At 45.6% G+C, this 24,918-nt stretch overlaps 1 protein-coding gene across 1 annotated transcript in view; it reads left to right on the forward strand.

Moving 5' to 3' along the window:
• LOC139266598 (uridine-cytidine kinase-like 1) overlaps positions 1-24,918 on the forward strand; it is a 117,922-nt gene that overhangs the window by 51,872 nt on the left and 41,132 nt on the right. The window contains exons 8-9 of the mRNA XM_070884194.1: positions 4,908-4,969; positions 24,506-24,522. Of these exons, the coding sequence (XP_070740295.1) occupies positions 4,908-4,969; positions 24,506-24,522 (79 nt within the window). The remainder of the gene's footprint in view (positions 1-4,907; positions 4,970-24,505; positions 24,523-24,918) is intronic.

Here is a 24,918-nt window from a genome sequence, read left to right on the forward strand (position 1 = left end):
GGGGTAGGGGGGGAGAGAGGGGGTGGGGGGGAGAGAGGGGAGGGGGTGGGAGAGGAGGGGGAGGGGAGGAAGGGGAGGAGAGGGGGTGGGAGTGGGGCAGAGAGAGGGGGTGGGAGGGGATAGAGAGAGGGAGGGGATAGAGAGAGGGAGGGGAGAGGGGGTGGGAGGGGAGGGGGGAGGAGGGTGTGGGGGAGAGGGAGGGGAGAGGGGGTGGGAGGGGGAGGGGAGAGGGGGTGGGAGGGGAGGGGGGAGGAGGGTGTGGGGGAGAGAGAGGGGGTGGGGGGGAAGGGGGGGAAGAGAGAGAGGGGTTGAGGGGGTGGGAGGGGAGAGAGGGGAAGGGTGAGAGAGGGGGAGGGGGGAGAGAGAGGGGGTGGGGAGGGGGAGAGGGAGAGAGAGGGGGTGGGAGGGGAATGGGGGGAGGAGAAGGAGCGGGGGAGGAGGAGGAGGAGGGGAGGGAGGTGGGGGGGGGAATGGAGGGAGGAGGGAGGTGGGGGGGAGGAGGGGAGGGATGGAGGGAGGTGAGGGAGAGGAAGGGGGAAGAAGGGGGGAAGGGGGAAGAAGGGGGGGAGGGGGAAAGCGGAAGGGGAGGAGGGGGAAAGCGGGAGGTGGAAAGCGGAAGGGGGGAGAGGGGAGGGAGGTGGGAGAAGAGAGGTGGGGAAGGGGGGGAAGGAGCGGAGAGGGGGGGGGAAGGAGCGGAGAGGGGGGGGGAAGGAGCGGAGAGAGGAGGGGAAGGAGAGGAGAGAGGAGGGGAAGGAGAGGGGAAGGGGGGAGAAAGGGAAGGGGGGGGAGGGGGGAGAAGGGAGGGGGGGAAGGGAAGGGAGGAAAGTGGGGGGGGAATGGAGGGAGGTGGGGAGGGAGGTGGGGGGGAATGGAGGGAGGTGGGGGGTAGGAGGGAATGGAGGGAGGTGGAGGGGAAGGGAGGGAGGGAGGGGAGAGAAGGGGGAGAGAGAGAGAGAGAGAGAGAGAGAGAGAGAGGGAGAGGCTAAACGGACCGGGCCCAAGACTTCGAGCTTAGACTTACCGGATTGACAGGTAGGTGGCGTCGGGAGCGCGGGTCGGCGCGGAGGGCCGGGGGGTCGGAGGTCAGGAGCGGAGGTCGGTCGGGGGTGGGGGGGCTGTCGGGAGCGGAGGTCGGGAGCAGGGGAAGCGGAGGTCAGTTCCGGAGGGGAGGGGCTGGGAGCGGTCCGGGGGGTGCTGGCGGTGGGAGTGGGAGTCAAGTCGGGTCGGGTCGGGTCCGGTCCGGAGGAAGCAGGAGCCGGGCGTGGGAGGAGCCTTATCGACGCAACCCCAGTGAGAGCTGGGGGAAGGAGAGGGGAAGGGGGAGGGAAGGAGAAGGAAAGGGGAAGGAGAGGGGAAGGGGGGAGAAGGGGAAGGGGAAGGGGGGGGGGGAGAAGGGGAAGGAGAGGGGAAGGGGGGAAGGGAAGGGAGGGAGGTGGGGGGGAATGGAGGGAGGTGGGGTGTGGGGAGGGAGGTGGGGGGGAATGGAGGGAGGGGAATGGAGGGAGGTAGAGGGGAAGGGAGGGAGGGAGGGGAGAGATGGAAGGGAGAGAGGGGAGAGAAGGGGGAGAGAGAGAGAGAGAGAGAGAAAGGGAGAGGCTAAACGGACCAGGCCCAAGACTTCGAGCTTAGACTTACCGGATTGACAGGTAGGTGGCGTCGGGTCCGGGGTCCGGGGGGGTCGGGAGCGCAGGTCGGGGCGGGGGGGTCGGAGGTCAGGAGCGGAGGGCGGTCGGGGGTGGGGGGGCGGTCGGGAACGGAGGCCGGGAGCAGGGGAAGCAGAGGTCGGTTCCGGAGGGGAGGGGCTGGGAGCGGTCTGGGGGTTGCTGGCGGTGGGAGTGGGAGTCAAGTCGGGTCGGGTCCGGTCCGGAGGAAGCAGGAGCTGGGCGTGGGAGGAGCCTTATCGATGCAACCCCAGTGAGAGCTGGGGGCTGCATGCTTCAGGCCCCTCCCACACAGTGTTGGGCGCCTGGAGCTACTGTACATGCGCGCCCACTGTAACGCGCATGTGCAGATGTCCCGGCACTGTTTTCAGCACAGGGACCTGGCTCCGCCCCCCCACAGCTTGTGTTGCGCTGCGCCGCGCCGAGCTCCAAACGACCTGCAGGGAGCCGGAGAATAGGTAAGTTTGTGGCACCAAAAACGGGTGTCCAGGTCGGGGCTGCGCCGTTCTCGGCGCGGCCCGAAACTTGGGGCTCATTCTCTCTGCATCCACCCTGTCAAGCCCCCTCATAATCTTATATGTCTCGATAAGATCACTTCTCAGTCTTCTAAATTCCAATGAGTAGAGGCCCAATTTACTCAACTTTTCCTCATAAGTCAACCCCCTCATAAGTCAACCCCCTCATCCCCGGAATCAACCTAGTGAACCTTCTCTGAACTGCCTCCAAAGCAAGTATATCCTTTCATAAATATGGAAACCAAAACTGCACGCAGTATTCCAGGTGTGGCCTCACCAATACATTATATAGCTGTAGTAAGACTTCCCTGCTTTTATACTCCATCCTCTTTGCAATAAAGGCCAAGATACCATTGGCCTTCCTGATCACCTTGCTGTACCTGCATACTATCCTTTTGTGTTTCATGTACAAGTACCCCCAGGTCCCACTGTACTGCAGTACTTTACAATCTTTCTCCATTTAAATAATAACATTTTCCAACATTATACTCCATCTGTCAAATTTGTGCTCACTCACTTAGCCTATCTGTCCTTTTGTAGATTTTTTTGTGTCCTCCTCACTCATTGCTTTTCCTCCCATCTTTGTATCGTCAGCAAACTTGGCTACGTTACACTCAGTCCCTTCTTCCAAGTCGTTAATATAGATTGTAAATAGTTGGGGTCCCAGCACTGATCCTGGCGGCGCCCCACTAGTCACTGGTTGCCAACCAGAGAATGAACCATTTATCCCAACACTCTGTTCTGTTAGTTAGCCAATCCTCTATCCATGCTAATATATTCCCCCCCAACCCCATGAACTTTTATCTTGTGCAATAACCTTTTATGTGGCACCTTGTCAAATGCCTTCTGCAAGTCCAAATTCATCACATTCACTGGTTCCCCTTTATCCACCCTGTTCGTTACATCCTCAAAGAACTCCAGCAAATTTGTCAAACATGACTTCCCCTTCGTAAATCCATGCTGACTCTGCATGACCGAATTTTGCTTTTCCAAATATCCTGCTACTACTACTTTAAAAATGGACTCCCAACATTTTTCCAACCATAGATGTTAGGCTAACTGGTCTATAGTTTTCTGCTTTTTGTCTGGCTCCTTTTTTAAAGCTCCCTTTTAAGAGGTGCATTAGCCCTTCAGATATGCTAACTTTTTAGAGCTGCTAGAAATTGCACGGTACAGCTGGGTTAGTGGCTTGCTGCTGTCACAATTGGCCGGACAGCCTGCCAATCCTATTATAACGAAGCCCAGAAATTAAAATCAGCTTAGGTTAGTGACTTGTCAGAATCGATAAGTGCTATAATCTTATCCTCGTGCTCCACAGCCAGAAGAGACTTAATAAGCCCACCTTAGAATGTCCACATCTTCCTGCAGAGATTGATCCCAGAATACCGTAAGCGACGAGGGAGGCAATTTTGAGACTCTTGGCAAGCATTATGAGGGGGCACTAAACACTGGGCAGATACTAGTAGATTGGAAATGGGCCGATGTGGTGACCATAATCAAAAAGGGTGAAACAACAGGCTCCTGGCAATACAGACTTCCAGTGTCATTTCAATTCCTTGTAAAATATGAAACTTGATGGGTGAAACTCTTGGATGATGTGTGTGGCAACACTTTCAATTGCAAGTTCTAAGTTAAATGTGTGTCCTGCCACAGTGTGATTATGCATGAGATGCAATGAAAATTCTGTAAGGTTGTGGGAAGCCTATGCATGGGCAAGCTTTAACTGGAATGGGTTTGAAAGCAGCATTTTGTGGTATGTAATCTTGGGCTGTATACCTGGTAAATTGTACCTGGGTCCTAAAGGTACTGTATGCAATGCTAGGCATGGTACACTGCTGTCTTGTCGGTTGGATGCCCTGGAATGTCAAACCAGGCAGCCATTTGTTTCTACCTCATACTTTGTCAGTCATAAAACTGAGTTCGAATGGTGTACCATATCATCACTTGCCTATAGACTCAGTCTTGTGCATCTACATTGAATTTCTTTCTCCTCTCCTCTATTCAGCTTTTGGAAAGGTGCTTAAACTATTTTCAGTGTTTCTGAAGGTTGGAAGAGTTTTTATCTCCCTGTGAGGCTACTTGCATTTAAGTGTCCTCAGTAATCCTTAGTGCAACTAAAGTGTGGGCAATACTATCTGCACCTGGACCAATTATGTGCAAGGAGTATATTCTAACAATTTAAATTAATTGTCGTTGGAACTTCAAGTCCCCATGTTACTTGCGTTTTGAAATGCAGCTTTCCTGCTGCCAGTGTGATAGGACCACATAATCAGCACCCACACGTGATATTGCCTATGTGCAATGTCACAGTTATGTTTTTCCATGTAGTCAGCACATTGGTTCCTTCATACTTATCAACCTAGACTATACTTTTGTGTGTGTGAAGGATGCACATCATTCCAAGAATGAAGACACATGAGCCATGTAATCCAATTTTTCCTAGAATCTTGCCATTATACCTGGATCCTGGAACCTAACAGTTGAATCGGATCCAGCTGTTGGAAAACCAGGTTCATGGACTATACTACAATAATATTGTCACCCAATATTATGCAACAAATTTTCCCACCATTTTTTTGATTCATTTCCAAAAATGTTGCTGTGGTGCTCACATTAGTTGCAGCTTAAAAATAAGAATTTACTGATCTGAATTGTCACTAAGTGAGTTCTTGTATCTTTTGTTTAATTAGCATCTCAGTTTCACAGATGCACCTCTGTTTTTTTTTGTCAGGTGGAGAAAACTTTGTTGCCCTTGACCTGATTGTCCAGCATGTCCATTGTCAGCTGGAAAAGGTAGGTATGGATCATGACTATTCTAAAATGGTAATCATATCAGACTATTTTTTTTCTTTTCCATAATGTGCTTATCCTTAATAAAAATGCTGTTTTCTTGCATGTTTACTTTTTGATTTTGAAAAATTGCAGTAATGTTTTGCATTATTGTTCATAATTATATTGTTATATTGACTAATATGTTTGCCATGAGTGTATGCTCTTCTCTCACTAATAGTACAAATCTAGCCCAGCAGAACACGCCTAATATTCGATTATTTGCGTGCGGCTATCTGATCTGAGATTCCAAAGGAAGACCATTTCACATCACAAAATGAGTAACTAATTAAACAAAAGATACAAGAGTAGATATTGGGGCTGAATTTGCGGCTCCTATGAGGTGCACTTGACTGATTGCACGCATCCAAAAGTAAAGTGCCTTCGTGAGCGGAAAGTTGGACTATTTGCCCAGCGAATGCCCTTGAAATTCTTACCCTGGTAAAAGCAGGTGTAAGGCTGGCTTTTATCAGCATAAGAGTTTTTTTTTAAATAGAAAAATAAAATGTTATCATTCATTTATATGTTAAAAATCGTGCCCATTAAGGTAAGTTTATTTTTAGCCCTGTTAACTTTTTTAATTCAAAAAATAAATTTTGGTATAAAATATTTAATTAAATTGCATTTTAATAAATTTTAAATATGTAATGTTTTTTATTTTCTATATTTGTGTGTGTTGGGCATATTCCCATTTACTTATGGTAGCTCCGTAGAAATGGAATATAAGAAATGGGAGTAAGGCCATTTAGCCTCTCGAGCCTGCTCCGCCATTCAATAAGATCATGACTGATCTGATCTTGGCCTCAACTCCACTTTCCTGCCTGCTCCCCACAACCCTTGACTCCCTTATCATTCAAAAATCTGTCTCTCTCCACCTTAAATATATTCAAGGACCCAGCCTCCACAGCTCTTTGGGATAGAGAATTCCAAAAATTCATGACTCTTGAGAGAAAAATTCTTCCTCATTTCCATTTTAAATGAGCGACCCCTTATTCTGAAACTCTACCCCCTAGTTCTCTCTGCATCTAACCTGTCAAGCCCCCTCAGAATCTTATAGGTTTCAATAAGATCACCTCTCATTCTTTTTAAACTCCAACGAGTATAGGTCCAACCTGCTCAATCTTTCTTCATAAGACAACCCCTTCATTTCCGGAATCAACCTTGTGAACCTTCTCTGAACTGCCTCCAATGCAAGTATATCCCTCCTTTTAAATAAGGAGACCTAAACTGTACACAGTACTCCAGGTGTGGTCTCACCAACGCCCTGTACAGTTGTAGCAGTACTTCCCTACTTTTATACTCCATCCTCCTTGCAATAAAGGCCAACATTCCATTTGCCTTCCTAATTACTTGCTGTACCTGCATGCTAACTTTGTGTCTCATGTACAAGGATCCCCAGATCCCTCTGCACCTCAGCATTTTGTAATCATTTAAATAATAATTTGCTTTTTTATTTTTCCTACTAAAGTGGATAACCTCACATTTTCTCACATTATACTCCATCTGCCAAATTTTTGCACACTCACTTAGCCTGTCTATATCCCTTTGCAGATTATTTGCGTCCTCCTCACAACTTTCCCACATATCGTTGTATCATCAGCAAATTTGGCTACATTACACTCGATCCCTCATTCAAGTCATTAATATAGATTGTAAATAGTTGTGACACCCCACTAGTTAGTTTGCCAACCTGAAAATGACCCGTTTATCCCGACTCTCTGTTTTCTGTTAGTTAGCCAATCCTCTATCCTTGCTAATCTATTACCCCCAACCCCAGTTCTTAGCTTGTGCACTAATCTTTTATGTTGTATCTTATTGAATGCCTTCTGGAAATCCAAATGCACCACATCCACTGGTTCCCCTTTAACCACTCTGTGTGTTACATCCTCAAAGGACACCAGCAAATTTGTCAAACATGACTTCCCTTTCATAAAACCATGCTGACTCTGCTTGACTGTATTATGATTTTCTAAATGTCCTGCTACTACTTCCTTAATAATGGACTCCAACATTTTCCCAAGGACAGATGTTGGGCTAACTGATCTATAGTTTCCTGCTTTCTGTCTTCCTCCTTTCTTAAATAGCGGTGTTACATTTGGTAGATTACAACCAATGCACCCACTATCTCTGCAGCCACTTCATTTAAAACCCTAGGATGCAGGCCATCAGATCCAGGGGACTTGTCCATCTTTAGTCCCAATAGTTTGCCTAGTACTTTTTCTCCAGTGATAGTGATTGTTTTAAGTTTCTCCTCTCTTCTTTCCACCGCCCCCCCCAGTAACTCCTTCATTATCAATTATTGGGATACTTTTAGTGTCGGCTACCGTGAAGACCGATACAAAATATTTGTTCAAAGTCTCTGCTATTTCCCTGTTCTCCATTATTAATTCCCCAGTCTCGTCCTCTGAGGGACCAATGTTTACTTTAGCTGCTCTCTTCCTTTTTATACATCTGTAGAAGCTCTTCCTGTCTGTTTTTATATTTCTTGCTAGTTTACTCTCAAACTATTTTTTTTAGTCATCCTTTGCTGGTTTCTAAAAATTTTCCAATCCTCAAGCCGTCCACTATTCTTCGCAACATTTATGCCTTCATTTTCAATTTGATACCATCCTTTACTTCCTTAATCAACCACGGATGGTTCATCCTTCTCTTAGTCTTTCTTTCTCACTGGAATATATCTTTGCTGAGAGTTACGAAATATCTCCTTAAATGTTTGCCACTGCTTTTCTATCGTCTTCCCCTATAATATATTTTCCCAGTCCACTGAACCAACTCTGGCTTCATACCTTTTGTAATTGCCTTTTTAAGTTCAGGATATGAGTTTGAGACCTAGCTTTCTCCCCCTCAAACTGAATTTGAAATTCTACTATGCTATGACCCCAAGAGGATCCTTTACTATGAGATCATTAATCCAGTCTCATTACACATTACCAGATCTAAAATAGTTTTTTTCCTGGTTGGTTTCACAATGTATTGTTCTAGGAAACCATCCCAAATACATTCGATGAACTCTTACTCAAGGCTACCTTTGCCAATTTGAATTGGCAAATCAGGATGTTAAAATCACCCATGCTTATTGCCGCACCTTCTTACAAGCCTCCATTATTTCTTGATTTATACTCTGTCTTACAGTAGTAGCTACTGTTCGGGGGCCTATAGACTACTCCCAACAGTGACTTATTTCCCATATTATTTATTTCCACCCAAACTGATTCCAAATCTTGATCTTCTGAACCAATATCATTTCTCACGACTGCACTAATCTCATCCTTTATTAACAGAGCTACGCCCACCTCCTTTTCTGCCATAAGAATGAATGGGGATCCCCCTACTTTCATTGGTTGGACCGACCCACGTCATCCCAGGAGCGCTTGTGAATCGCATGCGTCCCTGGGATATGTGGGCCTCTACGCAGGCCTATGTGTAGAGGCCTAGGACCGCAATTCCACGGACCACAAGGTAGGTTCGTAGATTTTTTGCAGGTTGGAGGCATCCGCCCGCGAGGAGCCTCCGCCCACAAAATGTGGGCAGTTATATTTTTGTGCTCCTGATATGGAGCTTCACAGGGTAGGAATTAGCCAAAATAATTCTGGGGCAAATTGAATTCTCAACTAAAGCAAAGCTTTGGGAACTGTTGAGCAGAATTGTAGTAATTGCTGTTGCTGAAGCAGTTGGTATAAATGTTGCCGTCTTCATTCAGCATCTTCCACACATTGCTAAATTGGAGTGGCAGGTGCCCGGATTCTCTTGGGATTAAAATTACATAAGGACAACCTCCTTTAAGATGTTTTTTAAGTTAGTGAGTAAAATTTTAACTTCAAGGGTGCAAAACAGGTACCCACAATATACCTCACCCAGTTCTCCTTTCCATTGACTTCTGATGGCTGCAGCTTTCCCCTTACCAGCCCTGACCTAAGGTTACTATGCTGCTTTTCTCTCCCTTTTTTTCTCCCCACAAGCCCTTTATTAGGCTTATTTTGAGACTTGCCTCATAAGAAAATAAGATAGGGGCAGGAGTAGGCCATTTGGCCCTTCGCGCCTGCTCCACCATTCAATAAGGTCATGGACTCAACTCCACTTCCCTGCCCACTCTCCAAAACCCTTTATTCCACTATCGCTCTCAAATTCTGTCTATCTCCGCCTTAAATATATTCAATGACCCAGCCTTCACAGCTGTAGTCTGCTCCACAGCTCTCTGGAGCAGAGAATTCCATAGATTTACAACCCTCAGAGAAGAAATTCCTCCTCGTCTGTTTTATATGGGCGGCCCCTTATTCTGAGATTATGTCCCCTCGTGTTTAGTTTTGACGATGAGTGGAAATATCCTCTCTGCATCCACCTTGTCAAGCCCCCTCATTATCTTCCAAGTTTCGATAAGATCACCTTGCATTTTTCTGAACTCCAATGAGTATAGGCCTAACCTACTCAACCTATATTCATAAGGCAACCCCCTCATCTCCAGAATCGAAACATAGAAAATAGCTGCAGGAGTAAGCCATTTGGCCCTTTGAGCCTGCACCACCATTCAATGAGATCATGGCTGATCATTCACCTCAGTATCCCTTTCCTGCTTTCTCTCCATACCCCTCGATCCCTTTCCTGCTTTCTCTCCATACCCCTCGATCCCTTTCCTGCTTTCTCTCCATACCCCCCGATCCCTTTAGCCGTAAGGGCCGTATCGAACTCCCTCTTGAATATATCCAATGAACTGGCATCAACAGCTCTCTGCGGCAGGGAATTCCACAGGTTTGAGTGAAGAAGTTTCTCCTCATCTCAGTCCTAAATGGCCTACCCCTTATCCTAAGATTGTGTCCCCTGGTTCTGGACTTCCCCAACATCGGGAACATTCTTGCATCTAACCTGTCCCGTCCCGTCCCGTCCCGTCAGAATCTTATACGTTTCTGAGATCCCCTCTCATCCTTCTAAACTCCAGTGTATAAAGGCCCAGTTGATCTAGTCTCTTATACATCAGTCCAGCCATCCCTGGAATCAGTCTGGTGAACCTTCGCTGCACTCCCTCAATAGCAAGAACGTCCTTCCTCAGATTAGGAAACCAAAATTGAACACACTATTCCAGGTGAGGCCTCACCAAGGCCCTGTGCAATTGCAGTAAGACCTCCCTGCTCCTATACTCAAATCCCCTAGCTATGAAGGCCAACATGCCATTTGCCTTTTTCACCGCCTGCTGTACCTGTATGCCAACTTTCAATGACTGATGAACCATGACACTCAGGTCTCGTTGCACCTCCCCTTTTCCTAATCTGCCGCCATTCAGATAATATTCTGCCTTCGTGTTATTGCCTCCAAAGTGGATAACCTCACATTTATCTACATTATACTGCATCTGCCATGCATTTGCCCACTCATCCAACCAAATCACCCTGCAGCCTCTTAACATCCTCCTCACAGCTCACACCGCCACCCAGTTTAGTGTCATCTGCAAACTTGGAGATATTACATTCAATTCCTTCATCCAAATCATTAATGTATATTGTAAATAGCTGGGGTCCCAGCACTGAGCCCTGCAGCACTCCACTAGTCACTGCCTCCCATTCCGAAAAGGGCCCGTTTATCCCGACTCTCTGCTTCCTGTCTGCCAACCAATTCTCTATCCACGCCAGTACCTTACCCCCAATACAATGTGCTTTGATTTTGCACACCAATCTCTTATGTGGGACCTTGTCAAAGGCCTTTTGAAAGTCCAAATACACCACATCCGCTGGTTCTCCCTTGTCCACTCTACTAGTTACACCCTCAAAAAATTCCATAAGATTTGTCAAGCATGATTTCCCCTTCATAGATCCATGCTGACATAGATCCTGTCACTGCTTTCCAAATGCGCTGCTTTTTCATCCTTAATAATTGATTCCAACATTTTCCCCACTACTGATGTCAGGCTAACTGGTCTATAATTACCCGTTTTCTATCTCCCCCCTTTTTTAAAAAGTGGTGTTACATTAGCTACCCTCCAGTCCATAGGAACTGATCCCGAGTTGATAGACTGTTGGAAAATGATCACCAATGCATCCACTATTTCTAGGGCCACTTCCTTAAGTACTCTGGGATGCAGACAATCAGGCCCCGGGGATTATCAGCCTTCAATCCCATCAATTACCCCAACACAATTTCCCGCTTAATAAGGATATCCTTCAGTTCCTCCTTCTCACTAGACTCTTGGTCCCCTAGTACATCTGGAAGGTTATTTCTGTCTTCCTTCGTGAAGACAGAACCAAAGTATTTGTTCAATTGGTCTGCCATTTCTTTGTTCCCCATGAAAAATTCACCTGACTCTGACTGCAAGGGAACTACGTTTGTCTTCACTAATCTTTTTCTCTTCACATATCTATAGAAGCTTTTACAGTCAGTTTTTATGCTCCCGGCAAGCTTCCTCTCGGACTGTATTTCCCCCCCTCCTAATCAAACCCTTTGTCCTCCTCTGCTGAATTCTAAATTTCTCCCATTCCTCAGGTTTGCTGGGTTTTTTTTTGGCCAATTTATATGCCTCTTCCTTGGATCGAACACTATCCTTAATTTCCCTTGTTAGCCATGGTTGAGCCATCTTCCCTGTTTTATTTTTACTCCAGACAAGAATGTACAATTGTTGAAGTTCATCCATGTGATCTATAAATGTTTGCCATTGCCTATTCACCGTCAACCCTTTAAGTATCATTTGCCAGTCTATTCTAGCCAATTCACGCCTCATGCCGTCGAAGTTACCTTTCCTTAAGTTCAGGACCCTAGTTTCTGAATTAACTGTGTCACTCTCCATCTTAATAAAGAATTTTACCATATTATGGTCACTCTTCCCCAAGGGGCCTCGCACAACAAGATTGCTAATTAGTCCCTTCTCATTACACATCACCCAGTCTAGGATGGCCAGCTCTCTAGTTGGTTCCTCGACATATTGGTCAAGAAAACCATCCCTAATACACTCCAGGAAATCCTCCTTCATTGCTACCAGTTTGGGGGTTAGCCCAATCTATATGTAAATTAAAGTCGCCCATGATAACTGCTGTACCTTTATTGCGCACACCCCTTATTTCTTCTTTGATGCTGTCCCCAACCTCACTACTACTGTTTGGTGGTCTGTACACAACTCCCACCAGTATTTTCTGCCCTTTGGTATTCTGTAGCTCCACCCATACCGATTCCACATCATCCAAGCCAATGTCCTTCCTTACTATTGCATTAATTTCCTCTTTTAATTAGTAACGCCACCCGGCCTCCTTTTCCTTTCTGTCAACCTTCCTAAATGTTGAATACCCTTGGATGTTGAGTTCCGAGCCCTGATCATCCTGGAGCCACGTCTCTGTGATGCCAATTACATCATATCTATTAACTGCTATCTGTGCAGTTAATTTGTCCACCTTATTCTGAATACTCCTCACATTGAGGCACAGAGCCTTCAGGCTTGTCTTTTAAACACACTTTGCCCCTTTAGAATTTTGCTGTAATGTGGCCCTTTTTATTTTTTGCCTTGGATTTCTCTGCCCTCCACTTTTACTATTCTCCTTTCTATCTTTTGCCTCTGCCTTCCTTTTATTTCCCTCTGCCTCCCTGCATAGGTTCCCATCCCCCTGCCATATTAGTTTAACTCCTCCCCAATAGCACTAGCAAAAACTACCCCGAGGACATTGGTTCCAGTCCTGCCCAGGTGCAGACCGTCTGGTTTGTACTGGTCCCACCTCTCCCAGAACCGGTTCCAATGTCCCAGGAATTTGAATCCCTCCCTTCTGCACCATTCCTCAAGCCACGCATTCATAAGAACATAATAAGAACATAAGAATTAGGAACAGGAGTAGGCCATCTAGCCCCTCGAGCCTGCTCCGCCATTCAACAAGATCATGGCTGATCTGGCCGTGGACTCAGCTCCACTTACCCGCCTGCTCCCCGTAACCCTTAATTCCATTATTGGTTAAAAATCTATCTATCTGTGATTTTAAATACATTCAATGAGCTAACCTCAACTGCTTCCTTGGGTAGAGAATTCCACAGATTCACAACTGTCTGGGAGAAGAAATTCCTTCTCAACTCGGTTTTAAATTGGCTCCCCCGTATTTTGAGGCTGTGCCCCCTAGTTCTAGTCTCCCTGACCAGTGGAAACAACCTCTCTGCCTCTATCTTGTCTATCCCTTTCATTATTTTATATGTTTCTATAAGATCACCCCTCATCCTTCTGAACTCCAACGAGTAAAGACCCAGTCTACTCAATCTATCATCATAAGGTAACCCCCTCATCTCCGGAATCAGCCTAGTGAATCGTCTCTGTACCCCTTCCAAAGCTAGTATATCCTTCCTTAAGTAAGGTGACCAAAACTGCACGCAGTACTCCAGGTGCGGCGTCAGCAATACCCTGTACAGTTGCAGCAGGACCTCCCTGCTTTTGTACTCCATCCCTCTCGCAATGAAAGCCAACATTCCATTCACCTTCCTGATTACCTGCTGCACCTGCAAACTAACTTTTTGGGATTCATGCACAAGGACCCCCAGGTCCCTCTGCACCGCAGCATGTTGTAATTTCTCCCCATTCAAATAATATTCCCTTTTACTGGGTTTTTTTCCAAGGTGGATGACCTCACACTTTCCGATTATTGTATTCCATCTGCCAAACCTTAGCCCATTCGCTTAACCTACCTAAATCTCTTTGCAGCCTCTCTGTGTCCTTGACACAACCCACTTTCCCACTAATCTTTGTGCCATCTGCAAATGTTATTACACTACACTCTGTCCCCTCTTCCAGGTCATCTATGTATATTGTAAACAGTTGTGGTCCCAGCACTGATCCCTGTGGCACACCACTAACCACCGATTTCCAACCCAAAAAGGACCCATTTATCCAGACTCTCTGCTTTCTGTTAGCCAGCCAATTCTCGATCCATGCTAATACATTTCCTCTGACTCTGCATACCTTTATCTTCTGCAGTAACCTTTTGTGTGGCACCTTATCGAATGCCTTTTGGAAATCTAAATACACCACATCCATCGGTACACCTCTATCCACCATGCTCGTTATATCCTCAAAGAATTCCAGTAAATTAGTTAAACATGATTTCCCCTTCATGAATCCATGTTGTGTCTGCTTGATTGCACTATTCCTATCTAGATGTCCCGCTATTTCTTCCTTAATGATAGCTTCAAGCATTTTCCCAACTACAGATGTTAAACTAACCGGCCTATAGTTACCTGCCTTTTGTCTGCCCCCTTTTTTAAACAGAGACGTTACATTAGTTGCTTTCCAATCCGTTGGTACCTCCCCAGAGTCCAGAGAATTTTGGTAGATTATAACGAATGCATCTGCTATAACTTCCGCCATCTCTTTTAATACCCTGGGATGCATTTCATCAGGACTAGGGGACTTGTCTACTTTGAGTCCCATTAGCCTGTCCAGCACTACCCCCCTTGTGATAGTGATTGTCTCAAGGTCCTCCCTTCCCACATTCCTGTGACCAGCAATTTTTGGCATGGTTTTTGTGTCTTCCACTGTGAAGACCGAAGCAACATAATTGTTTAAGGTCTCAGCCATTTCCACATTTCCCATTATTAAATCCCCCTTCTCATCTTCTAAGGGACCAACATTTACTTTAGTCACTCTTTTCCATTTTATATATCTGTAAAAGCTTTTACTATCTGTTTTTATGTTTTGCGCAAGTTTACTTTCGTAATCTATCTTTCCTTTCTTTATTGCTTTCTTAGTCATTCTTTGCTGTCGTTTAAAATTTTCCCAATCTTCTAGTTTCCCACTAACCTTGGCCACCTTATACTCTCCTTTATTTCCTTGGTTATCCACGGCTGGTTATTCCTTCTCTCACCGCCCTTTTTCACTGGAATATATTTTTGTTGAGCACTATGAAAGAGCTCCTTAAAAGTCCTCCACTGTTCCTCAATTGTGCCACCGTTTAGTCTGTGTTTCCAGTCTACTTTAGCCAACTCTGCCCTCATCCCACTGTAGTCCCTTTTGTTTAAGCATAGTATGCTCGTTTGAGACACTACATCCTCACCCTCAATCTGTATTATAAATTCAACCATACTGTGATCACTCATTCCTAGAGGATCTTTTACTTGGAGATCGTTTATTATTCCTGTCTCATTACACAGGACCAGATCTAAGATAGCTTGCTCCCTTGTAGGTTCTGTAACATACTGTTCTAAGAAACAATCCCGTATTCATTCTATGAATTCCTCCTCAAGGCTACTCCGTGCGATTTGATTTGACCAATCGATATGTAGGTTAAAATCCCCCATGACGACTGCCGTTCCTTTTTCACATGCTTCCATTATTCCCTTGATTATTGCCTGCCCCACCGTGAAGTTATTATTTGGGGGCCTATAAACTATGCCCACCAGTGACTTTTTCCCCTTACTATCTCTAATCTCCACCCACAATGGGCCCAAGTTTCCAAACGATAAAAAACGGGCGCCCCTCCGAGCTGGGCGCCCGTTTTTCGCGCCTAAAACGGCGCCGGAAAAAAAACTTGCGTTTCTGGAGAGCCCTGCAGCTCCTTGTCTGTTTGGCGCGGCGCCCAGGGGGGCGGAGCCTACACTCGCGCCGATTTTGTAAGTGGGAGGGGGCGGGTGCTATTTAAATTAGTTTTTTTCCTGCCGGCAATGCTGCGCGTGCGCGTTGGAGCGTTCGCACACGCGCAGTGTGAAGGAAACATTGGCACTCGGCCATTTTTGTAGTTCTTTGTAGCTGTTTAATTTTTGAACATTTTTTAATAAAACCACATTGCCATCAGCACTGAGGCTTCCTGCTTACTGCCCCCCCCCCTCCCTCCCGTTCGCGGGAACGACGCTGAGCTGACTGTAAAGCTTCCACCTCAAGTGGAAGGCTGCTTGCTGCCTGCTTGCTGCCTGGTTACTGCCTGTCTGCCCCTCCGTCCCTCCCTCCCGTTCGTGGGAACGACGCTGAGCTGACTGTAAGGCTTCCACCTCAAGTGGAAGGCTGCTTGCTGCCTGGTTACTGCCTGCCTGCCCCACCCTCCCATTCGCGGGAACGACGCCACATCGCTGAGCTGACTAAAGCACTTTCACACAGGTAGGAAGATGGTTTATTTAATCTTTTCTTTGCTTATAAATGTTTATTCAGGTTGGATTTATTTGTATAATATTTGTAGAAGTATAAATAAGGATTTATTGTAGAATTTAATGACTTCCCTTCCCCCCCCCCCACCTCGTTCTGGACGCCTAATTTGCAACCTGCGCCTGATTTTTTTAATGTGTAAAACAGGTTTTTTCAGTTCTACAAAAATCTTCACTTGCTCCATTCTAAGTTAGTTTGGAGTATGTTTTCACTTTGAAATCAGGCGTCAGTGGCCGGACACGCCCCCTTTTGAAGAAAAAATTCTGTTCCAAAGTAGAACTGTTCTACCTGACTAGAACTGCAGAAAAAAAAATGTGGAGAATTGCGATTTCTAATATAGTCCGTTCTCCACCAGTTACTCCTAAAAAATCAGGCGCAAATCATGTGGAAACTTGGGCCCAATGATTCAACATTTTGTTCATTAGAGCCAATATCGTCTCTCTCAACTGCCCTGATATCTTCCTTTTATTAACAGAGCTACCCCACCTCCTTTCCCTTCTTGTCTATCTTTCCGAATTGTCAGATACCCCTGTATGTTTAATTCCCAGTCTTGGCCACCCTGCAACCACGTTTCTGTAATGGCCACCAAATCATACCCATTTGTAATGATTTGTGCCGTCAACTCATTTACTTTATTTCGAATGCTGCGTGCGTTTAGATAGTGTTTTAATACTAGTTTTTAAACAATGATTTTTAGTTTTGACCCCTCCTGCAGCCCCTTTATATTCATACATATTGTCCCTTCCTATCACCTTGTGGTTTACACTTACCCCAGTGCTACTCTGCTCTGTTGCTTCCTGCCTTTTGCATTCTTTCTTGGGATCCTGTTCATCTGAGCTCTCACCCATTCTAACGAGCTCAGTGCCCTCTTCTGTGTTTCGAATACTCCTTGCATTGAGGCACCGAGCTTTCATGCTTGCCTTTTTATTACACTTTGACCCTTTATAATTTTGCTGTACAGTGGCCCTTTTTGTTTTTTGCCTTGGGTTTCTCTGCCCTCCACTTTTACTTATCTCCTTTCTGTCTTTTGCTTTTGTCTCCTTTTTGTTTCCCTCTGTCTCCCTGCATTGGTTCCCGTCCCCCTGCCATATTAGTTTAACTCCTCCCCAACAGCACTAGCACTACAATATACATCAATGATTTAGATGAAGGAATTGAGAGTAATATCTCCAAGTTTGCAGATGACACTAAGCTGGGTGGCGGTGTGAGCTGTGAGGAGCATGCTAAGAGGCTGTAGGGTGACTTGGACAGGTTAGGAGAGTGGGCACATATATGGCAGATGCAGTATAATGTGGATAAATGTGAGGTTATCTACTTTGGTGGCAAAAACATGAAGGCAGAATATTGTCTGAATGGCGGCAGATTAGGAAAAGGGGAGGTGCAACGAGACCTGGGTGTCATGGTACATCAGTCATTGAACGTTGGCATGCAGGTGCAGCAGACGGTGAAGAAGACAAATGGCACGTTGGCCTTCATAGCCAGGGGATTTGAGTATAGGAGCAGGGAGGTCTTGCTGCAGCTGTACAGGGCCTTGGTGAGGCCTCACCTGGAATATTGTGTTCAGTTTTGGTCTCCAATCTGAGGAAGGACGTTCTTGCTATTGAGGGAGTGCAGCGAAGGTTCACCAGACTGATTCCCGGAATAGCAGGACTGACATATGAGGAGAGACTGGATAGACTGGGCATGTATTGACTGGAGTTTAGAAGAATGAGGGGGAATCCCATAAAAACATACAAAATTCTGACAGGACTGGACAGGCTAGATGCAGGAAGAATGTTCCTGATGTTGGGAGAGTACAGAACTAGGGGTCACAGTCTAAGGATAAGGGGTAAGCCACTTAGGACCAAGATGAGGAGAAACTTCTTCACTCGGAGAGTTGTTAAACTGTGGAATTCTCTTCTGCAGAGAGTTGTTGATGCCAGTTCGTTAGATGTATTCAAGACGGAGTTGGATATGGCCCTTACAGCTAAAAGGATCAAGGGGTATGGAGAGAAAGCAGGAAAGGGGTACTGAGGTGAATCATCAGCCATGATCCTATTGAATGGTGGTGCAGACTTGAGGGGCCGAATGGCCTACTCCTGCACCCATTTTCTATGTTTCTATGATTATCCACTATTAGAATGTTTTTAGTGTCTTCTACCAAAATATTTGTTCAACATTTCCCTGTTCCCCATTATTAATTCTCCAGTCTCCTCCCCTAGGGGACCAACATTTACTTTAGCCACATGTTTTTTTCCTTTTTATATACCTGTAGAAACTCTTACTATCTGATTTATATTTCTTGCTCGTTTACTTTCATAATGTATCTTCCCCCTCTTTTTTTTTTAGTCGTTCTTTACTGGCTTTTAAATGTTTCCCAATCCTCTGGCCTCCCACTAGTCTTGGCCACATTGTAAGCCCTTATTTCCAATTTGATACATCTCTTATTTTCTTAGCCACAGATGGTTATCCCTTCTCTCAGTCTTTCCTTCTCATTGGGTTATATTTTTGTTGCGAGTTATGAAATATCTCCTCAAATGTCTGCCATTGCTCATCAATGCCTCCTATGCCCTCCACCCAACTCCTGGCAACATAGCGACTTTTCCTAGGCTCACTGACATCAATGGCTCCTTTGTTTCCTGCTTCCAAAAACTGGCATCATCCTGCTTCTTAAAAAGCTTATCCCCTCATCTGTTTACCCCCTCATCTTCTGTCCCATCTTTAAACTCTCTCCCCTTCCCAAGATTTTCAAACATATCTTTGTCATTAAGATCCACGTCCACTTTTCCCTTTTATTCCTTGTTTAAATCCCTTCAGTCTGGTTTCTAAACCACTGAGACGGTCTTGCTCAAAGTCACCAATGGCATCCTTTGTAACTGCAACTGCGATGTGCTATTCCTCAGTGTCTTGAACTTCTCTGCATCATTCGACACAACTGACCATTCCATCCTCCCTCCACCATCTCGTCCCCATGGTGCAACTCTGTGACATGACACCTTGCTTCGTTCCATCCTTAACTCTCAATGCAGCAGCATGTGTCCTACAATGGTTTATCTTCCTGCTTTGCATTGTGACCTTGGGAATCCCCAGAGACCTGCCTTTGGCCCCCCGACCATTCCTTGTCTACATCCTGAGGCCGAAATTCGGTCTCCTGAAAATGCCTCTTACTGGTGGAAAGTGGTGGCCACGTGGCGGAGTCAAATGGCCGCTGATTTGGAGTCGAATGGCCGCTGCTTGCGAAATTCTCCTATGTGCTTTTTCTGGCAGTCTCCACTTCTGCCCCACTGTTGCCGACCCCTCCTAAGTATGTCATCAAAGCATGCACCGCCGATCTCCCGTACCTCAAGCTAATAAATTCAGGGGGAAAAATCTTTGGGCCGCCGAGCGATGCCCCCGACAGTTTTTTCTGTCGGTGCACTGTGTTTGCAGTGTGTGTGACATTGACTGTGTGGCGGCCATTCAAGGAGAGGGTGCACTGCCGCCATATTTTTTTTTTGTCGGCCGACTGCCTGGTCGGCCCGACAATTATTCCCCCTTTAAGTTCGGCCGTGCCGCCAACAGGCAGCCTGGCACCCCCTCTTGTGTGCCAGGCCACTGGCCCAGCCAAAACTCTCCCTGGTGGCCCAGTGGACCTAACTAAAATAATCGCAGAGCTCGCAGAGGCTCTCCCCTTTAAGTGAAGGGGAGAAGCGTGGTGATGCAGAAGCGTCATGATGTAATCAGCTTTACGCTGATGACTGACTGTGGCGGAGACTCCGTCCCGCCTCCACTTCTGCCCCTCTTGTGATCGATCATCTGCCCTCTGCCCCATTATGACCGACTTCCAGTCCGCTCAGGAAAAAAAAATGACAAAAGAGCTGAATTTCGTGCAAGAGCCCACCTCATCCACCGCGGCGGTGAAAACACAACAAAAGTGGTAGGTGCGACCAGTTTCGGATGGCGGGGAATTTTGGCCCCCGTCTCTTGGTGACATCAACTGTAGGCATGGAATAGGTTTCCAAATGTTTAACGTCCATGCTCTATCCCATTGCCACCATTCTCTGCTCCAATGCAACTGTTGTGGATGAACCAGAATGTTTCTAAGAAACATCTTCCCAAAACGCTATGCTGTAGCTCCTGTAACCATCTCCCTCATCGACTGCTTATTGAGGTTGAACCTGATGTTGTGCAACGGTAAGAGTTCTATTTGACCCTAAGCTGAGGTTCAACCCTCATGTCCTTTCCATCTCCAAAAATGCTTATTTCCACCTCCAAGGCAGTGTTCAACTCTAACTTTGCCTCACTTTCCCCCATTGCTGCTGAAGCATGCATCTCCATATTCAACCTCTACACTGTAATCCTTGTTGGTCTTCCTGTCCTCACTGACCTTCACTCTCCCTTCGCAATGCATGGAATTCAAAATCGTCGGCAATATGTCCTTTCAGTAACTATCTCTGCCACCCTATCTCTGCAACCTCCTCCAGCCCTACGTCCATCTGCAACCTCAACTCTTCCTTTATTTCTCCACTCCACCTTTAGTTGCAGAGCCATGAACAGTCATTGCCTATATTCTGGGACACTCTTAAACTACTCTGGCTTGCTACTGTTTCCCACCTTGAAAAGCCTCCTCCAAAACTACATCCTTGACCACCTCATCAACTAGCTCCACTACTTTTCTCCAGTGCTGGTGGTCTCATTTCTACAAAGCTTTTTGAGACCTTTTGCTACATTAAAGGCACAATATAAATACAAGTGGTTATTCAGTCTTCCATCAGAAACCTCCCTCTCCATATTGAGGTACGACTCGAGTTAGTCTCCAACAGTGTGTGGGGAATGCCGAATTAAGAAGGACAACCTAGCTTCTAGGGTCGTTTTTCATCTACAATGTCGGCATTCTTCATGTACTGCACTAGTATAGTATTAGGCAGTCCCTCGTGTCATAGAAACATAGAAAATAGGTGCAGGAGCAGGCCATTCAGCCCTTCTAGCCTGCACCGCCATTCAATGAGTTCATGGCTGAATATGAAACTTCAGTACCCCCTTCCTGCTTTCTCGCCATAACCCTTGATCCCCCGAGTAGTAAGGACTTCATCTAACTCCCTTTTGAATATATTTAGTGAATTGGCCTCAACTACTTTCTGTGGTAGAGAATTCCACAGGTTCACCACTCTCTGGGTGAAGAAGTTTCTCCTCATCTCGGTCCTAAATGGCTTACCCCTTATCCTTAGACTGTGACCTCTGGTTCTGGACTTCCCCAACATTGGGAACATTCTTCCTGCATCTAACCTGTCTAAACCCGTCAGAATTTTAAACGTTTCTATGAGGTCCCCTCTCATTCTTCTGAACTCCAGTGAATACAAGCCCAGTTGATCCAGTCTTTCTTGATAGGTCAGTCCCGCCATCCCGGGAATCAGTCTGGTGAATCTTCGCTGCACTCCCTCAATAGCAAGAATGTCCTTCCTCAAGTTAGGAGACCAAAACTGTACACAATACTCCAGGTGTGGCCTCACCAAGGCCCTGTACAACTGTAGCAACACCTCCCTGCCCCTGTATTCAAATCCCCTCACTATGAAGGCCAACATGCCATTTGCTTTCTTAACCGCCTGCTGTACCTGCATGCTAACCTTCAATGACTGATGTACCATGACACCCAGGTCTCGTTGCACCTTCTCTTTTCCTAATCTGTCACCATTCAGATAATAGTCTGTCTCTCTGTTTTTACCACCAAAGTGGATAACCTCACATTTATCCACATTATACTTCATCTGCCATGCATTTGCCCACTCACCTAACCTATCCAATTCACTCTGCAGCCTAATAGCATCCTCCTCGCAGCTCACACTGCCACCCAACTTAGTGTCATCTGCAAATTTGGAGATACTGCATTTAATCCCCTCGTCTAAATCATTAATGTACAATGTAAACAGCTGGGGCCCCAGCACAGAACCTTGCGGCACCCCACTAGTCACTGCCTGCCATTCTGAAAAGTACCCGTTTACTCCTACTCTTTGCTTCCTGTCTGACAACCAGTTCTCAATCCACGTCAGCACACTACCCCCAATCCCATGTGCTTTAACTTTGCACATTAATCTCTTGTGTGGTACCTTGTCGAAAGCCTTCTGAAAGTCCAAATATACCACATCAACTGGTTCTCCTTTGTCCACTTTACTGGAAACATCCTCAAAAAATTCCAGAAGATTTGTTAAGCATGATTTCCCTTTCACAAATCCATGCTGATTTGGACCTATCATGTCACCATTTTCCAGATGCACTGCTATGACATCCTTAATAATTGATTCCATCATTTTACCCACTACTGAGGTCAGACTGACCGGTCTATAATTCCCTGTTTTCTCTCTCCCTCCTTTTTTAAAAAGTGGGGTTACATTGGCTACCCTCCACTCCATAGGAACTGATCCAGAGTCAATGGAATGTTGGAAAATGACTGTCAATGCATCCGCTATTTCCAAGGCCACCTCCTTAAGTACTCTGGGATGCAGTCCATCAGGCCCTGGGGATTTATCGGCCTTCAATCCCATCAATTTCCCCAACACAATTTCCCGACTAATAAAGATTTCCCTCAGTTCCCCCTCCTTACTAGATCCTCTGACCCCTTTTATATCCGGAAGGTTGTTTGTATCCTCCTTAGTGAATACCGAACCAAAGTACTTGTTCAATTGGTCTGCCATTTCTTTGTTCCCCGTTATGACTTCCCCTGATTCTGACTGCAGGGGACCTATGTTTGTCTTTACTAACCTTTTTCTCTTTACATACCTATAGAAACTTTTGCAATCCACCTTAATGTTCCCTGCAAGCTTCTTCTCGTACTCCATTTTCCCTGCCCTAATCAAACCCTTTGTCCTCCTCTGCTGAGTTCTAAATTTCTCCCAGTCCCCAGGTTCGCTGCTATTTCTGGCCAATTTGTATGCCACTTCCTTGGCTTTAATACTATCCCTGATTTCCCTTGATAGCCACGGTTGAGCCACCTTCCCTTTTTTATTTTTACGCCAGACAGGAATGTACAATTGTTGTAATTCATCCATGCGGTCTCTAAATGTGACCTGCTTCCACACCAAAAAGGGATGAGTTCACAGGTGTTTCAATGAGGGACCTGACATTCCAGGCCCCGAACTACATCCTAAAGGGTGGAAGATGCCTGTGCGTGGATTATTTTAATGTGGAGTGGCCATTGCACACCAGCAACCCCACAGGCTTGACAGAGCAAGGTCTTGGCCCAGTGGCAAGGGTTAACCAAGATGACTGGAGACCAAGCTCTGCTGCACGGACCTAGTACGCACACATACTCCTACTATCCATAGATCGCAGTGTGGGCTGGCCCATGCTGCACTTTTCCTAGCCCACGACCCCGTCGCTCCTTAACTCCGACCACGCCTCTGACCCCCACTGCTCCTGGGCCACAACCCCGCTGCTCCTCGACTCCGACACCACCACTCCTGGGTCACAGTCGAGGAGCGGTAGTGTTAGGGTCGGAGTCGAGGAGCTCAGCAGTGAGGCAGAGGCCCAGGAGCGGCGGAACGTTTAACAACAGCGAGGTGGGAAACTGCCACGCTGCTATCCCCTCAGGCCTTGTATGGAGGGCATTTTGTTAGTTTTTTTTCCCTAATACAAGATATCCGGCAAAAATGAATTGTCACAACTGTTGTGAAACTAGCCCTTTGATACTGCAAAAGTTGGTCTTCTGGTGTCATACTCCAAAAACATCTTTAATGGAAAGTTTTCCCTTTTTTTTAAATTATAAATCCCGGGTGAATTAGGCCACTCTTCATTGTGTGCAGGATGCATTCTTCTAAGAATAAATATCCTACAAGGTGGGTAATCTTCCTATCTTTGAATGTACTGTTAGACCAGATGTTGCCTATGGAGTCACTGTTTAGATTTTTTTTTAAATTTAACTCCCAAAGCCACATTTCACTCCATTTTTTCCTTTGTTCATTTTGAGGTTTTTTTAATGACATATTTTCATAATGATTAACATGGCATTTGGGATATGTATTTGAAACCTTTGATCACTGAATGCTATATGCATTTTACAAATGCACATTTTCTACTGAGCAAAAATGATTAGTAAAAATCTATAATACTAAATGCTATAAAATAGAATTGATAATGTAAGTAATCACAGGCAATATTATAATTTTAATTTCAGTAAAAAGCATTTATTTGCAACATGTGTAGTCAGGTTCCACACAAATCAATATGATGTATATAATGGAATATTTTAGGAAGCATGGCCTCCACCATAACATCAATCAAAAAAGAAGTGAAGACTGGCTTTATTCATGGCAAAATGCACACAGAATGCTTTTTTGTACTTGAACAGTTGCAGCTTGATATTGAATGATCCCGCTAATGAGAATGACTTTCATTTTTATTTCTTTCCTCCCATGTGTGATAATGAAATACTTGATAAATCCTGAACGAATTTACTGTAATCACCACAGCGTGAAATCACTGTAAGGTATGACAAGAAGAGTAATGTCTTTAGCCTGCAAAAAAGGGAGAAGGAACATGATGAAGCTATAGGCACCACTGATGGCCTTTCAAATGCAAGCAAAATTTCATCTGACTAGTGCAGCTATGTGCCTCAGTCTGTCTTTGTTTCAAACACCTCCTCCTTCCTTTTTAATAACATGTCGAGATGTTTAGCTGCATAGAGCCAACTACAGAAACTGGTTATTTCAATGGTATGTTTTCAGCCACAAGTACATAGTGCTTTTTGTGCTCAAATTTAATGAATTGGCTGTCCTTTGAGCTGTATTCTGCCCATACTGACTATAAAATGCATTAAAGTTGATCTTTTGAGTAACAAATCAGCTTTGCTTTCAAATAGTTTGTTTTATTTCACATAATTCGT

This window comes from Pristiophorus japonicus, chromosome 7 (assembly GCF_044704955.1).
Source record: "Pristiophorus japonicus isolate sPriJap1 chromosome 7, sPriJap1.hap1, whole genome shotgun sequence".
Classification (NCBI taxonomy): Eukaryota; Metazoa; Chordata; class Chondrichthyes; family Pristiophoridae; genus Pristiophorus; species Pristiophorus japonicus.